At 37.2% G+C, this 16222-nt stretch overlaps 2 protein-coding genes across 10 annotated transcripts in view; one reads left to right on the top strand and one right to left on the bottom strand.

The window, feature by feature from the left end:
* The window catches only part of LOC137291711 (replication termination factor 2-like), a 559227-nt gene that overhangs the window by 380425 nt on the left and 162580 nt on the right, over positions 1-16222 (top strand). The window lies entirely within an intron of this gene.
* Positions 1376-16222, bottom strand: part of LOC137291702 (uncharacterized) — an 89843-nt gene continuing 74996 nt past the window's right edge. For 7 of the 9 annotated variants that reach the window (XM_067823141.1, XM_067823149.1, XM_067823142.1 and 4 more), the window contains 8 exons: positions 15834-15921; positions 13514-13663; positions 10844-11056; positions 10437-10637; positions 9231-9326; positions 7506-7549; positions 6656-6693; positions 1376-5124 (listed from right to left, as the gene is read on the bottom strand). In XM_067823141.1, coding sequence (XP_067679242.1) covers positions 6687-6693; positions 7506-7549; positions 9231-9326; positions 10437-10637; positions 10844-11056; positions 13514-13663; positions 15834-15921 — 799 coding nt within the window. In that variant the 3' untranslated portion in view covers positions 1376-5124; positions 6656-6686. Of the gene's footprint in view, positions 5125-6655; positions 6694-7505; positions 7550-9230; positions 9327-9915; positions 10030-10436; positions 10638-10843; positions 11057-13513; positions 13664-15833; positions 15922-16222 lie in introns of those variants that run through there. The other 2 variants (XM_067823147.1, XM_067823150.1) reach the window with 2 other exon arrangements.

Genomic DNA, 16222 nt, shown 5'->3' with positions numbered 1-16222 from the left:
TGAGGATAATGGACTATAATGGTCCCATATAAGTACTATCACTTTGTATGAGAGATGCCTTACTGCCACCTTCATCAGTAGTTGACTGACTGCCCACTCAGTGTGTGAGTTAAGGAATCCTTACACAGGGTGAAGGTCATTTCCAGATTGCTGAAAGACACCCATTTTAACGGAACGATATGCCAAGAAGTGTACTCATTCATGGAGTGAGTGAGCTGGTTTAGTCTTACGAGGCCTTAACAATATTCCAGCAATATCACAAGGGACACAACAATCTTGGATCTAATCACACCATCATACCATATAATATATTATATAATGGGTTTTAGCACCAGCCCAAAATTGGGTAAACACAACATGTCTACTCAGAGAAGTTAAAGAACACAATTCTTTCATCTTACTTGAGTTAATCTGTATGTCACAAGCAGTAAGCTGTTGTGAGTTTAGATTTACCTCACTTTTAGCAATATTCCAAGAGTGAAATGGCAGGGGACATCAGAAATGGGCTTCACACATTGTACTCATGTGGGGTATCAGACTCGGCCTTCAGTGACCCCACCACCAAAGCTGTAGAAATGCTCCTGTGAAGATTGGGGATAGAATTGGTCTTAAGCAGCTCCTTCTTGTTGGAAGAAGTGACTTTTTGGATTTGGTGGAGAGATGCTCTGTTCATCAATGCTCATGATAACAATCACTGGATTGTCTGGTCCAGATTTGAATATTTGCAGACTGCTGTAGTCACATGAAGCAACACACAAAGTATATAGTCTGTTTGGCTCAAAAGCGGACCGATGATTTGCAATCTGACTCTGAACCTATTACCATAAAATACTCAATGAAACTCTGACAATAATGAAAACATCATACAGACCCTCTAAGGTTTTTACAGAATTTTTGTCCTATCATTAAGCCACTGACAGTTCAGTATTTGAACTTCAAGAGAGCATGGACACCTAACAGTACAGATTAATGAATTAATCACTTTGTCAGCACATGCATCTCAAACACTTGGCTGTCCCATTCTCTGCACTCCTCCCACGTAACAGTGATCTGTGTCAATATTTTCGTGATAATTTGTTAAACAACTTTATTTAAAAAAAAAAAAAATTCTGTTAAAAAAAATCACAAAGTTGGTATGTTTTGCTTATGATCAGCCTTTGATTCAGTATTTTATGGTTAATATTTTATAAGTTAGACAGCAATTCATTGTTCACTTTTGAGCGACATGGACTATAGTACTACGAAGGAAACAGGAGTTCTACAATGTCATCTGAGTAGTATAGACGAACGACAGACACTGTGAAATTGCTGCAATATTCACTGTTGAAGTCAGCAATGTTGTCAGCTGTTGTGAACATATTACAGGAAACAGTCATACATTGTTAATAAAGCTTTATTGCCTTATAGACTAATGATATGTAGATGTTATGTAGAATATATTATACACTTGTACAGCTGGCCCTTGGAGGCAGTGGAAACCATTCTAAGACAGATTTATTAACTTAGACTTGGTAAAAACTAGAGTGAGTGTTAACAAAATTCCGCCTGAGTCAGCATTTTCACAGCTATATCATGGCTGGCTGTATGGTAAGAGAATCTGTACCATCCATGGTCTAATGCATCAGCTCTGCTGGTACATCCATCTGGCGATACTTGGAAACAAAGCACAAATCTAAGGCACTATTTCATGGAATTCAACTATCCAAACTTTTATATTATGTATGTTTTAATAATTTGTTCAACAAAAATACAAACTTAACCTGAAGAAAATAATTTGTAAAACCAAAGTGGAATGCATCAGACAGGAATATTTACACACTATTTCCCTAACATACTGTCAAACAACCTTTACCATGTGTGCAAGATCTCTGCATCACAAGCTGGAGTTAAAACAAGACACAACCCTTTATCAAGAGATCATTCATAAAACAGGCTGCTTGGACTTGGACAGGGAGACAAGACAGGAGAGTCAACCTGACCTGATGAGGGTGATGACACTGTGTGTGTACAGGGTAGGTGTAGTGTGTGGAAACACTTCTCCTTGGAATGATAGTATTTCAGGCCTGCATCAGACATCTGCCAACAACGGACACAATCTAAAAATGTTGCAAATAACACCATCCACCAGTATTGCAGGTTGGTGGATTTGTAACATGTTTTGAATGTGTTGTGAACTAGCTCATTCAGACAATTACCAGGTATGCCCTCATGTGTATGTACCCCTTAACAACCAAAGTCTGCACTATGAAACATCACAAGCAGTACCTTCCTTGTCAACATAAAGTGAATCTAAAAAGGCATTCAATCTCACCTTCCCCATATCTAAAAGCATTCAGCTTCAGTGATCTCAATAAGCCCCTTAAAAAAGGGCAACAACAACATTCTGTGTGACATTGTAATTCTTGCAACAGGTGAACACCCCCTCATAGAAGCTGTTGTAGCTGTCATTACACTGTCAACACAGCTATCCATCGATAACAAGCAACAAGGATAGATTGCCACTGTCACGTATATATGCACACAACAACAGATTCATTACTACATCCTTGTTGAAAGTAGGTCAAATGTTCTACATCCACAGGGGGGGGGGACTGGCTGATATATTCACCCAATTCACAACCCTCTGTCAGACAGATCCGATCATACCTTTCATTTATGTGTCATAATGTCTTGATTATTTCAAGAAAATATGCCACTTTTTAAAAAATAGGCAGTATGTGTACATATCATAAAATCAATGGCAAGAAAAGACATAATCTGGTCAATAATCCTGTAAGTCAGGATTGTAGATGTATTTTTCAAAACCACTGTATTGTGCCCTAACAATATTGTGACATAACTAAACAGATTCAAGTCCAGAAGTCCAGATTGGTGCTCTGAAGATGACCCAAGTGACAGATATACTGTATAGTGAACTTAACCCTTTAACCAATAACAGGTCTAATAAACTAGCCAAGTTACATTGGTTAATGTAGTTATAACCTTTATACTTCCGGGGGTGGGGTGGGGTTGAATATGAATGGTATGGCTACACACAGGTTGTTGACAGGCTGAAGAGAAAGTGTATCAGTTGATCAATAAATACACAGGAATATATCACTGTACAATGCCTAATCACCTGTATACAAGCTACTTTCTTACACTTAAATGCAGACTGTATCTGAATACAAAGCCCATTGTCTTTGCATGAAGCAGCGTCAACAAGACTACTGTACACCCAGGGACCGACACTCTCTCAAGAGATATCAATACAACAATCCACAAAATAGGCAGTTGTTTCATTGTTATCATGATTACTTCATTCTTCTAAAACACTGAATGGATAAGATGGACATAACCAACATGAGTAAAAGGCCATTCTTCTAAAAGTAAACGTATGTTGAGCGCAATGGAATTTAAAACTGCTCAGTTGTTTACTTTGAGCCTTGTTAATCTAAACACACAAGGACATAATGTCTGAATTTACATATAATGGGTACTGACAAACATCTGCATGTTTCTAGTTTGACGTGCTCATATGTCACCATTCAGATGATGGGTTTCACTAAATAGACTTAATTTCTGTCCCTGGATTATATCCTGCTGGGCCTTTGGGGAGTCAATCTGACAAACAAAATATGATAACCTCCTGCTTGAGGTCAGTAAGACTGACTAACCTAACAGAACACAAGTCCAGTTCACAACCATTTGATACCCCACAGAGAGATCATTTTTCACACTGTCATTTATCTGGTTGCAATGTTTGAAATGTATAATGGTGTTCCGTATACATTCATACAATCAGTCACATGTGATCCAATCCCAGCAGATATCCCTTCACAACCCAATCCATTGAAGTCACATCACCCAATCTAGACGACTCATGCTTCATGAGTATACAACAAAATCATTACATTGGTGCAATACAATCTGAGAGTACAAAGTGGAATACAATGTTACACAATTGTTGTCCTCCTCCCACTGTCTCCTCGCCATGGTTACAAATGATATCATTAACTCTTCCTGTGCTAAGCAAATGATAATGATATAGCACCATAGTAGAAGTTACATTGAGAGCAGAGCAAGAGTTAATGATGATGCTCTCATTGGTATACATAAGTTCTAAATGCATCTATGCTAAAGTATCTTTGTCATGAAACAATAGCAAATATTTATGTCAAAAACTTGGAAAAATAAACAAGCGTGTATTTCACATGTGTAACAAATTTTGAATGTACATTTAAAATTAGATCCATATTGAAATGGTTTCTTCAAAGTAAAACAAACATGTTCAAAAGGTACTATCAGTATAACAGACCCACTTAAAATTGTAGCTCTGTAGCATTGTAATACGTTATATTAACACTGAGTATGTTGACATCTTCTCACTGGCTAGGTCACTTATCACACCTACAGGTGATAGTGTGAGGAAACTTACAGCTGATTAACAGGAAGTGACCTGACCTAAATACTTCTGCCCATGTTACATATTCTTTACAAGTTCGTTCACTGAGAACAAATCAACATTGTATTGCAGTGATTTTATTGAAATAATAAAAGCAAACCTGTATAAAATCTTGAATAAAACAGCCTGTTGTGCAATGTCAGTGCAATGCAGGTTGTGTTAAAATAACTCAATATCATGATCATAAATATGGTAAAAGCTCAGAACAACCTCATTAAACATGTCAGCTAGGTTTAGAAAAATAGCTTGTTTGAAATGATCTATTTCTCAAACAAGCATGATAATATTACTCTCAAAGCATTAAATATTATCTATGATAATACATGTTCAGGACATAACCCATGTGAATATATTCTGTAATGCTTGCATGAAGCAAGAAACATGAAACTATGGTCAGAATGTGTCGCAGAACATGATGGCTAAATGAGAAATGTACGAGGTAGAGCTGAGGCGAGCATCATGATAGGGGAGGTCGAGATAATAGTGTGCATAAACAAACATATAAACAGTGCATAGATACTAATAGAGGGTATTGTCCGGTATACAAATGGCACATAGTAGCAAGATAATATCAAGAGTTGTCTCCCTTGCATTGACGATTCCATGACCAGATCCATTCGACGGTCCAAAGTAACCTCTCACAGCATTGTTTCCATGACTACTGTTACCGGGAAATTCGGCTGGAAGACAAGACAAATGGGATGAAAATTTGTACACATGTATTGACATTGTGATTAAGTTTATAAGAAAAAGGAAACCTGTATCATTAATAAATTTCAGTGAGCCAACGTATATGTCTGAAAGAACATAAGTCACAAAGTCAATAGCATAGTCTTTGTTGTAGCTATATACTTTCTCATAAAATTAAGCCAGCAAATCAATCTGAATCTGCTAATACTATCAACAGACATTACAATGAGCAAGGACTATCAGCTTTGTGATATAGTATCTGAGGTTACATTCAAACTATGATAATATGCAACCCAACATTGGCCTTTTAATTACATGCATAATTGTTTTCTGAGACATGATTAATTAAAAGCTAGAATTTAAGCTAGAGCTAGATTGTTAATGAAAATCTTTATACAATCTAAAAGCCATTTAAGTGTGATTCCCATGAGGAGTCTTGTCTCAGTTAGAGCTGACACACAGGTAATTCTGAGACTGTAATTACTACAGTTAAATCTGTACAAATCTGATCAGTTGTTCTCAGTCAGGATTTGACTCGTGTGAATATGACCAGTTATCTCAGTCACAGATGACACACAGGTAATTCTGCAAATGTTAGGCAGGTATTGACCCATCAGCCAGGGTCAGTAAGGGCAGACTACAATGTTCTAGCACAAGGCACAGTTTTTAGAAGATAATATTTATAAGGAAAGTGTAAAATGAACACAGTTCTAGTGTTCCCAGCAGCCCGAAGTAATAAACTCACACAATGAGAAATATCAGAAAAGTAAAATGTGACACCTTCCCCTGCCATGACTGTACGGTCACTAAACTAAACATGCCATATTCTGTACAGTTAACAAGTGTTTATAATACGCTCGGTACCCACTATCTAGTCCTGTGTGAACATGTGGTGAACTTGTCATACTCTATACAGCCCTTAATGCTAATGATATATCCCTGATGTGTTGGATGTATTTCTTATCTCTACATCCCAGTGTTTATACCATCCTGTTCAGTCAGTACAGTCCAAGGTCGGTATGCTGATTGTTGTCCTGTTATCTAGTCCCTGGTGTGAACAGTGTACTTGTTAGACTGTACTGTCCCCAAGTGTCTATGTATACAATCGTTGTACTACTCTGTACAGTCCTCATGTGTGATATACCTGCTCCATCCTGTACAATCCCAGTGAGTTATTACTGTGCTTGTTCTATTTGGTATTCCAAATGACCAACTGTTATACTACATATACTACTGCATAATACATGATTCAACAAAGAGATTAATAAGTCAAGCTAGCTACAGTTTTATATACCCTGTAACCAAATGTTAAGTAATAGGAACTATTTATTATCTGAAAACAAATAACATAAGGATGAAATAAATGAAGTATTATGAAACAAATAAGGAGAATAATGTGATGAGAGACGGTAATACTGTGACAATGAACAGGAGGTGGCTATCACGATGCATCTGATGTTAGTGAAGGAAGCCAATATAAGGACAGTCTACACATGCAGAATGTGATGCTGAGAGTCAAACCTGAAGTCATTCTTCCTCAGTGCTGCAGTGTCTAAAGACTGCAAGTAAGTAAGGTTCACCATATTTAACATTTACCTCTTCACAATATGATAAAGTATTTCAGAAATTTAATCTTTCTGAAGCTAAGATGTTTGTCTGTTTGAATGTGATTGCAATTATCTTGGAATGAGTTTGTTTTTAGGCCACTTTTAGCAACTTCAGCAAGGTCAGGTCAGGTACACCAGAGATGGGCGTCACACATTGTACCCATACGGGGAATCAACCCGTGGCTTCAGCATGAAGAGCAAGCGCTTTAACCACTAGGTCACACCACCATTATGGAACTATCTTGGAATTACAAAGGAGAAGACTTATGTTGTAAACATTAACTGATGAGAAAACTCATGTTACTAATTCCTTTATTTAAACACAACTGAGATAAATCCTAAATGCAAAATGTAAATGGGAGCACACTGGAGCCCCGTGATATAGGAACACATAATTTGTTGAGCAGCGTTGTGTCCCACTGGATCAGCTGATCATGCATCCTGATTCCATATTTCCAAGATTATGATCCATGGTCTGGTACCAAAATACTTGTGGGATTACAACACCATAAAGACATATATGATCTGTAGCATTCTGAGATTTTCTTTAAAACAAAGCTGACATGTTAATTGAAACACTGTTCAAAGCAGCTTTAAACCCACCTTATTCACTCATTCTTAACAAAGAATTGCTTTGATAACTTATTGGTATTAAACATTTCTCCTGTTCCTCCAATTAAGCATTCCATTAAAGAGACAATCCCAATAAGCTACCCATGTCCCAGCACACAGTAATAAGAAGTCTTGTAGAACCAGAAGTTTACCTTGGTGTGGGAGAGCTGGAACTCTTGCGCTTTCTCACAAGACCCTAGAAGGAAACACGACATGCATACTGAACAAAAGGTGTTAAAACAGGCAACCAAGGGCAGAGAGAAATGTGCAACTAAACTCAACATAAGGAAGCAGTGCTGACAACATGGTATCATATAAACGTTTACAACAATGCATAAACAGTTACAACAATCGATAATAGGAACAGATCATGTGCTTATTGAATTAAGGAAGAGACTTCAATACAATAGAAACTATACAGAAAACTATAAACCTGGTTAGACAAACTGACGTTTCATTCAAAGAAATGTTAATATACATATACTATTCAGAAATAGTCAGAGAACATGTGATTCTTTCAGTATACATCATTCATGCAAAGACAGCTGAATGACAGCAATATGAAAGAATCATTTCTTGACTATTTTTTGAGTAGCATACATTAAAAAGCATCTCATTAGCACCATGAATAGACAATGCTTTAGTTCCATGAAAACTGGTTCCGGCGAACTATGTGTGAAACGGTTCCATTCCATGAAGTGCAAAAAGGTTTATATACTACTCAACAGAAGTAAACTAGATACCCGATTCCTTCATATTGCTGTCGACACCTGCCAGTATGACAGACAAACTACAGACGTATGGAGGAATCAAGTTGTCTGGGATCTTCTTTTGGGTAGTCTATACACTGATGGACAGTAATCAGAGAACACCTGTTTGTGTGTGGTTTGATATATTTGTTGTTTTATTGTGTCCTGTGCAATATCCTGTTACATCACATAATCAAGAGAAATTGATAGGTGTGAACAATGAGATTTGGTTCGAATGAAACCAATAAAGATAGTGGGGGTCATCTGGTCAAACTCATGTCTTCAGTGGCTGTAGGTTTTGGGAACATGTTTCAGGGACGTTGGAGCATGCAGCTACAAGACAAGGTATTATTTTGTCTTAGATTTATCTTGTTTCTTTTATGCAGCAACTAAACTTGAATCAGAAGCACAACTATGGAATATTTGGTGTGTTCCCTCACCATACTTTCCATCAATATATGTGACCCAATATTCTTCATGCAGGTAGGGGAGCTATGCAGGTTGTTGACCAGTCAGTCTACACAGGGCTTCCAGGGAGACTAGGTCAGCTGATGACAACGCTAAGTGAAATTTTGTAATTTCTTTCTCCGTAAAATGTGCAATGTGAAGTGAGTTCTCATACATCTTTGGAAATATCAATACTAAAGATCATTATTAAATCATCAGACATAATGGGTGGAGCAGAATTTTGTTAAAGGCCAGCTAATTACAACCTCTAGTTATATCCTATTCATTCTGACATTTTGTTTTTGCCCACATACATAATTCATAAATGACCGGATGACTAAATACTGCGTACTTCCAGTGACATGGTTACAAACTCTGAACGGACTCAAAAGTGTTCTGGAAACTGAGGTAGAGAAAGGCCATCAGCTTTACTCATTCTTTCAATTGCCCCTTCTGATGGTAGCTTTCACTGTTTAGGTAGTCTGTGTTATCTTTGATTCACGATAGCCTGTTCAAGGTGCTGAAGGTGAAACCGATGATTTCAGTGTATTACTGTGTTGATGGCCCCAGTCTAAGAGACCTAAACATGTCTCCAGTTGAAGACCTCCACATGGAATCTCTGTGTCTCAGTCATGACAAAGGGAAGTGATAGGAAAACTGAAAATTAGCAACACAACTTACAGGTGAAGTCTTGGAGAAATTAAGGTGTGCGTAAAGAACTACGCCAATATCTTTGTGGCCTGCCTCCATTGCAATTGACAAGGCCGTGCTGCCATCCTGACAACAAAACAAAACTCAGGCTAACAGAAGATACAAAACAGCAAAATCAACATGCACAGAAACAATATATACAGATAGGATGCAAGTAGCTCGGAAACATGCAAAAATATGCTGATTTCCACACACTTCATGGGGCATGGAAACAAAGTCTGATGACGACAGAATGTGCGTTTTTGTTAATAAGGTCAAATTCACTGGGCCTGAATTTAATTCCCCCTTGACAAAATACAAACGAAATCACACTCACTGGGCAGCTTTTTCATATTTGCGATTTCATTTTGGACATTTTCTCCAAGTAATTTATTTATTTAAACTGTATGTTCCTTTATTTTTATCTTAATGCAAGTTGCATGGAACAGTTTTGTGCTTGTCTTTTATAATTACTTTTGTGAATCTCATTTTGTTAAAAACAATAGCTGATCTGGCTAATTTGGAACAAAAACATGCAAAAACAAAATGACAATATGACAAAGATAGCAACACAATCACAAGTTTGTATTGTGAGAGTGTGACTGTCTTCACTTACTGCCATAAACCAGAGAGACAGAGAGATGAACCAGAACAGGGTGACACACAATGACCTTGATACATGAACTTAAAGTGTGAGAAACAACACACCGTTTACCTCTGCAGTCTACCAGTCATCAGGAGACTGATAGTGACTGAAGTATGCCATCGTTATATTGGAAGAGGGACATATCTGAATGTTTGATAACAACACTTTCATCACTGGACATACACACTATATACATCAGTAGGACGATACGATTACATAGCACATCTAGGGGATACAAAATATATGCAATGTACAAGATGATATGAAATATACAGCTAGGATAATATGGTGCAAATTCACTATTGATCATTACATTTCAAAGAAAAACAATGGTACAGAGAAAAAGTGTGATATATTAATTCTAACTTGGCAATCAAAATAATTTACAAGGGAGTTTCTAAAGTGCTGGACACTCAAAAGATGAGACAGGATTTTTTTATAAATTTAGAAAAATTAATCTGTAAAGATGTAAAATTAGAATTGTCTACATCTACTTCCTGTCCCATGATAAAAAGTGGTTACTTAAAAGAGAAGGTTGTGCCGAGACTCACATTATCGGTCAAGTTGGCATCCGTAGCAGGATGACTCAGCAGCACCTTCACGATGTCGTTGTGGCCATGTTCACACGCACACATGAGTGCAGTGGAACCATCGTTGTCACGAGCATTCACATCTGCTCCTGCATCCAGTAGGAATTCCACCATGTTGGTGCGACCATGACTGATTGCCAGCATCAGGGCTGTCTGACCTGCCTGGAACCATGAACACTGACTGAATGAGTGACTTTGCTCAAGTACTATTTTCCTGAATTGAATTTATGAAACAATTTCCCCATATCAAAAATTTGTTATGGCTACTTTACAGTATGATGACTTATAAAGAGACAAAATATAAGGAATCAAACATATTTTTTAATATGAAACTACCATGCTTGATTGTGCATGGACTGGATTCTCACCTGAGTGGACCTGACATTAACATCTCCCTGCCTGAAGAGCCGGCGTACTGTCTCAATCTGGCCTTGGGTCTGAATGTATGCTAGCGAGGCCAGCATCACTGGGGTGTAGCCTGCCTTGTTCTGCTTGTTGACATCAACTACACCAGAGTCGAGGAAGAGGTTGCAGACATCAAAGCTGCAGTTGGAAACGGCATAGTGGAGGGCTGTGTTTCCCTGTCAACATTTCAAGATGAACTATTAACAGGAACAGCACATTATGCTCCTGAAACTACATACTGTGTTGAATACAATAGGTACATAACAGTTTAAATAATTTTTGAAACACTGAACATAGAATTACTACAAGTTGATATATTCAACACAATAATATAAAGTTTTTCAAGATTTATGAACATTACTATTATTTTTATTATTACAGGATATTAATACAGCATACATATCCAGGCAACTAGTGCTTGCTCAAGGTGTTGACGTAAATTTTCCTCGATCACTGGACGTCAATATCAATGGTCCATCGTATTATCAGTCTCAACTCCCTGGGGAGTACACAATTCTTGCTGCCTCTAGGCACATTATTTGTATCTGTCTCATCCTATTGAACATGACTTTACATCTGCCATGCTGACATGTTCCAAATTTGCATCTGTGTCTATCATGCTGCAAGAGTTTTTGCACTTATTGTTGGCCATATTGACAATGCAAAGATTAATGTCTGTACCTAAAGTTCATGCCGGTCGTGTTAACATGTTCCAAATTTACACTGGTTTGCTCCATGTTGCAAGACTTATTACTGACATATCGGTATATTGACAATGTGAGACAAAAGTCTATGCCTGTCGTGATATAGTATGACCAGAAATTGAGAATTTTAGGAATATGTTTAATTTGCTTTCTAGTATTGACGAGCTATCAAGTGCTTGGGTTCATTCAAGAGAGTCAACTCCGTTTATCATTTTTCATCAGTTTGCAAAGAGTTATCCCCCTTTGTTTACTTGCTAGAGAATTTTAGGAATATGTTTAATTGGATTTGTAGCATAAATAACCTTGACCAGCTATCAAGTGCCTGATTTCACTCAAGAGAGAATACTCTGTTCATCCTTTTTCATTAGTTTGTGAAGAGTTATCCCCATTTGTTTACTTGCTAACAGACAACATATTCAGTGATCCTCAGTATTGATGATTTGAAGGAGAGGAAATTGATTTTAGATTATTATAAGAAGGACATCAGATCAGCTACAGTAATTTCAAGTGGAACAGGCATCCCTTTGTCTACTGTTTATGGTGTTTTGAAAAATATTGCAAATGGATATGGCACTGAGCAGCAGGGAGGGACAGGTAGGGCCTGAAAATGTACTAATTATTTCCAAAAACAAACAAAGGAGTTCAGAAAACTTAAGGCTGGACATGATTGATAGAGGAACTGTGGCTGTCTGTAAAGGGACAATTAGAACTGAGCTGCATGCAATAGGTTGGTAGAAAAGTCGAGGAATTCCTTCACCGATTATGAAAACAAAAGGAGCAAAGGTTGAACTGGTGCTTACAGCAGAGAAATTTTAACTGGGACAATGTGATTTTCTCAGATCAAAGTTCTGTGTGGCTGTTTCCTAATACACAGAAATTCTGGACCAAACAAACTGACAAACCTTTATATCAGTGCCCAAAGGACAGTCTAAAACTTAACGTGTGGGGTGGCATATTGAGTTAGGGTCAACACCCCTCTGTGTATTTGAAGGGAATATGAACAGTGAGCAGTACACAGATATTCACGGGGGACATTTACTTCTTTCTATCTGCTCATGTGTTCTATGGAAAGTTTTGTATTTTCCAGCCGGACAATGACCTAAAACATCATTTAAAGCACTCACAGGACTGGTTTTGGACCCAAAATATGACTTTATTAGAATGGCCAAGCTATAGCGCTGAAATAAATTCAATAGAAAATGTTTGGAGACTAATAAAGGAAAGTGTCAACAAGAAAACTCTGACAAATATTGCTGAAATGAAAGAAGAGGCATGGACCACAACTTTCTAACTTCTTTGATCAGGAATAGGCTCTGAGGCATTGAAGCCTGCATTGCTGCCCATGGTCACTTAATACTACCTGTTCACTAACTGTCTTCGAATCTGGAGTCATGTTCTACTAATATTCACATTTAATATGTGAGTAATGAGTGAATATAATAAAACATTCACAATCTTTAAATTCTCAGTATTTTCTGGTCACACTATAGCATGTTCCAATTTACACAGGTTTGTGGCATGTTGCAAGACTTACATTTGTGTCTGCCATATTGACGATACAAGACTGAAGTCTGTGGCTGGCTTGTTTACATGTTCCCAAATTACACTTGTTTGCACTGTTCCAAGACTTACATTTGTGTCGGTTATGTTGATGGTGTAAGAATGAAGTCTGTGCCTGTCGTGTTGACATGTGACAATTTACACTGGTTTGCAATATGTTGCAAGATTTACATTTGTGTCTGCCATGTTGACAATGCTAAGGACTTATGTCTGTGACTGTCATGTTGTCACGTTCCAGTTTACACTTGTTTGCACCAGGTTCCAAGACTAACTTTTATGTCTGCCACATTATCCTTGTAAGAATACAGTCTGTGCCTGATGTGGTAATGTTCAGGTTTACACTGGTTCGCACCATGTTGCAAGACTTACATTTGTATCTGCCATATTGACAATGTACTCCAGTAGCTTCTTGGAGATCTCATTGAAGGAAGACATGAAATCCTCCACCTGATGGTGGTCTGACAGTTTCTGACTCGACACATTAAACCACTCCTTCTGGATTGTACTCAGGTTCGTATTCTGAAAAAGAGTTGCCTCCCCTTAGACCATGTTCGCACAAGAAAGGATAATAATATATCGATAAAAACCTTCCTTCTTAAGGTGACAGTAACATTTTGATGTAGGCTTAATACTGTTATCAAGCCAGTGAAGTAAAAACATACACCAAAATGTTGCTCCCACCAGGCGTATAGCAAGCCAATAATTTTGTGTAAGACCGATTTAGTTATTGAGGGCTTGCCCAACCTTTTCAGCAACAATCAAGAGTAAGACCAGGGCCCGCTTGCACAGAGCAATCTTAGTTACAATCAATCTTAGGCCCCTACAATAAACTTTACAATCACCATATAATTGCTTTAATCCACTTGCACAAAGACGATCTTAAGACAGCATGGATTTAAGATCGCAATCTTAACTAAGATCGAACTCTTCAACATTGGAGGTAGAAATTTCTTAAACTCGACTCCTGTCTACAGTTGTCTTCAAGTGTGAATAGCATGAAGCGCAAATAAAATGTGGAATTGGTTACTGCACGCAAATGACATTCCTTCCTTAATTACATCTTGCATTTTTTTCATGAAAACAAAACAAAACCAAAAAAACAAACAAACAAAAACCCCAACCCACAAATCTTTGAAGGAAATGATAACATTGAAGAAGGAAGCGATAACGTGGAAGGTAACATGTATAATCACTCGTACTACCTCAGGGGTTATTCTCTAATTTTTCTACATTCTAATTTATTTTACGAACTAAACATGTGATACTGCAACCACAGAAATATCATGTTTTATGCAAATACTGAAATACAAACAAATACATTAACAAATTTGGTCTTGAGTTATTGACATAATAATCATGAAATTAAAAGATAACAGATAAATATAATTTCCTTATGGCGTAACACCTAAAAGTACCATGATTTGTCAGTGGTTGTCAGTTGAACATAGTTTGGCATCTGGTCGGTGTTATTTGGAGTAAAATCCCAAATATATCCCACAAGCATTAGTTTTGTAAAGATATGAAAGTGTGACATGACTGCGGGAGTGTTGTGGAAAATTCATGACAGGGAAATATGAAAACGTTATTATTTCGTGTGTGTTGTATGTGTTGTATGTGTTGTTAAATGCTCATCCACAGTATATTAATTACTTTATGCTATCTTGTTAATAATTATTTTTTTCATTTTGTTAAAAAAAATGTTTTATGCAAATTTCACATACCCCAGCAAGTGTATTTTCCCGTTTGAAGAATACTTGTATTATATTTGAAATGCATAGATTACAACTCTTGTGTCTCGTCAGATTAAATTTTTACAAGTAGAAAAAAACCATAATTTTGTATGTAATCCAACTGTAGATTATTTCAATGATAAACTAAGACAAAATCATTAACTGAAAAGAAACATGTGGAGATCTGTTCTGTCACAGCAGAACATGCACTGTATTTGGGCATGACAGATTTTATGGCAACGGCATAATATGCAAAGGGAAACCACTCCCATCTTGCGTAAAAACTAAGATTAGCAGCCCTTGAGTTATTGAAAAGGTCATGGCCACTGCTAATCGCATGCAGACACCTTTCGTTACTATCTTTTCCTTGTTTATCAAAAAGGTATGGTGTTCATACTTTTTCCAACACTGAATCGGGTGAGAATTGTACTCTATGATATCGATGATGTAATGATGTTGTTCACTACCTCAAATAACAATATTTCAGACATTAAATCGATGTTGCATTCTCTGTGTTGTTGAAGTGTCAAGGCGAATCATACAGTTTTATGCAATATACAAGCAATCCCCAAATGTAAAGCTAATTAATTGTGTGAAACTGACACCAACTTGTCAGTTTGCTACTGACTACAATGATCTTAGCTCCTTACAATTGGTTCTGACCAATTGTAAGTTTTGATTGTAACTTACAATGATCTTAGCCTACAATTGCTTTGTGCAAGTGGATGGCGATTGTAGCCTAAGCCTAACATCTCGATCTTAAGGATTTACAATAATTGTAGCTCTAAGATCGTTTTTGTGCAAGTGGGCCCTGGATTTCAATCCGGTACCTTCGCTCTCTGCAATAAAGAAGTTGTTTATGTGTATATAGTTGTCCTTCATTACTGCTCCAACTCTAAATGCCTCTCACAGAAATCAAGATCACAGAATTTATCAGGCTCCTGAACAAGGAAACATACCAGTTCTGAAGTTTTGATGGTCGTTGAATCTACCAGATAGTTGGCGAGTACTTTGCAGGATGTCCTCATACCTTCACTCAGCTCGAACCTGTTGGTATTTGTACCAGAATTAAGGTTTTCTATAAACCATACATTCACACAACTGTGATATGTAATAATCCTTTGTTAAAATGCCTAGTTTGTATTCCTCTACTCAGCTTTTCATGGCAACAATATATGGCAAAGCAGGTCTTAAATATCTCAGTTCAAACAGCTTTTTGGTCAGTCTGCTAGAAAACATTAAAGGTTAAAGAAACCAAAAAAAACCCACAAAACAAACAAAACAATTAATTTATAAAAATGCAATAAGGCAACTTCCTACAAAAATTATACATGTAAACAAAATCATT

Source organism: Haliotis asinina, chromosome 7 (assembly GCF_037392515.1).
Source record: "Haliotis asinina isolate JCU_RB_2024 chromosome 7, JCU_Hal_asi_v2, whole genome shotgun sequence".
NCBI classification, from domain to species: Eukaryota; Metazoa; Mollusca; class Gastropoda; order Lepetellida; family Haliotidae; genus Haliotis; species Haliotis asinina.
Note: the sequence above shows the minus strand (reverse complement) of the source record. Positions and strands in the feature narration are given on the sequence as shown.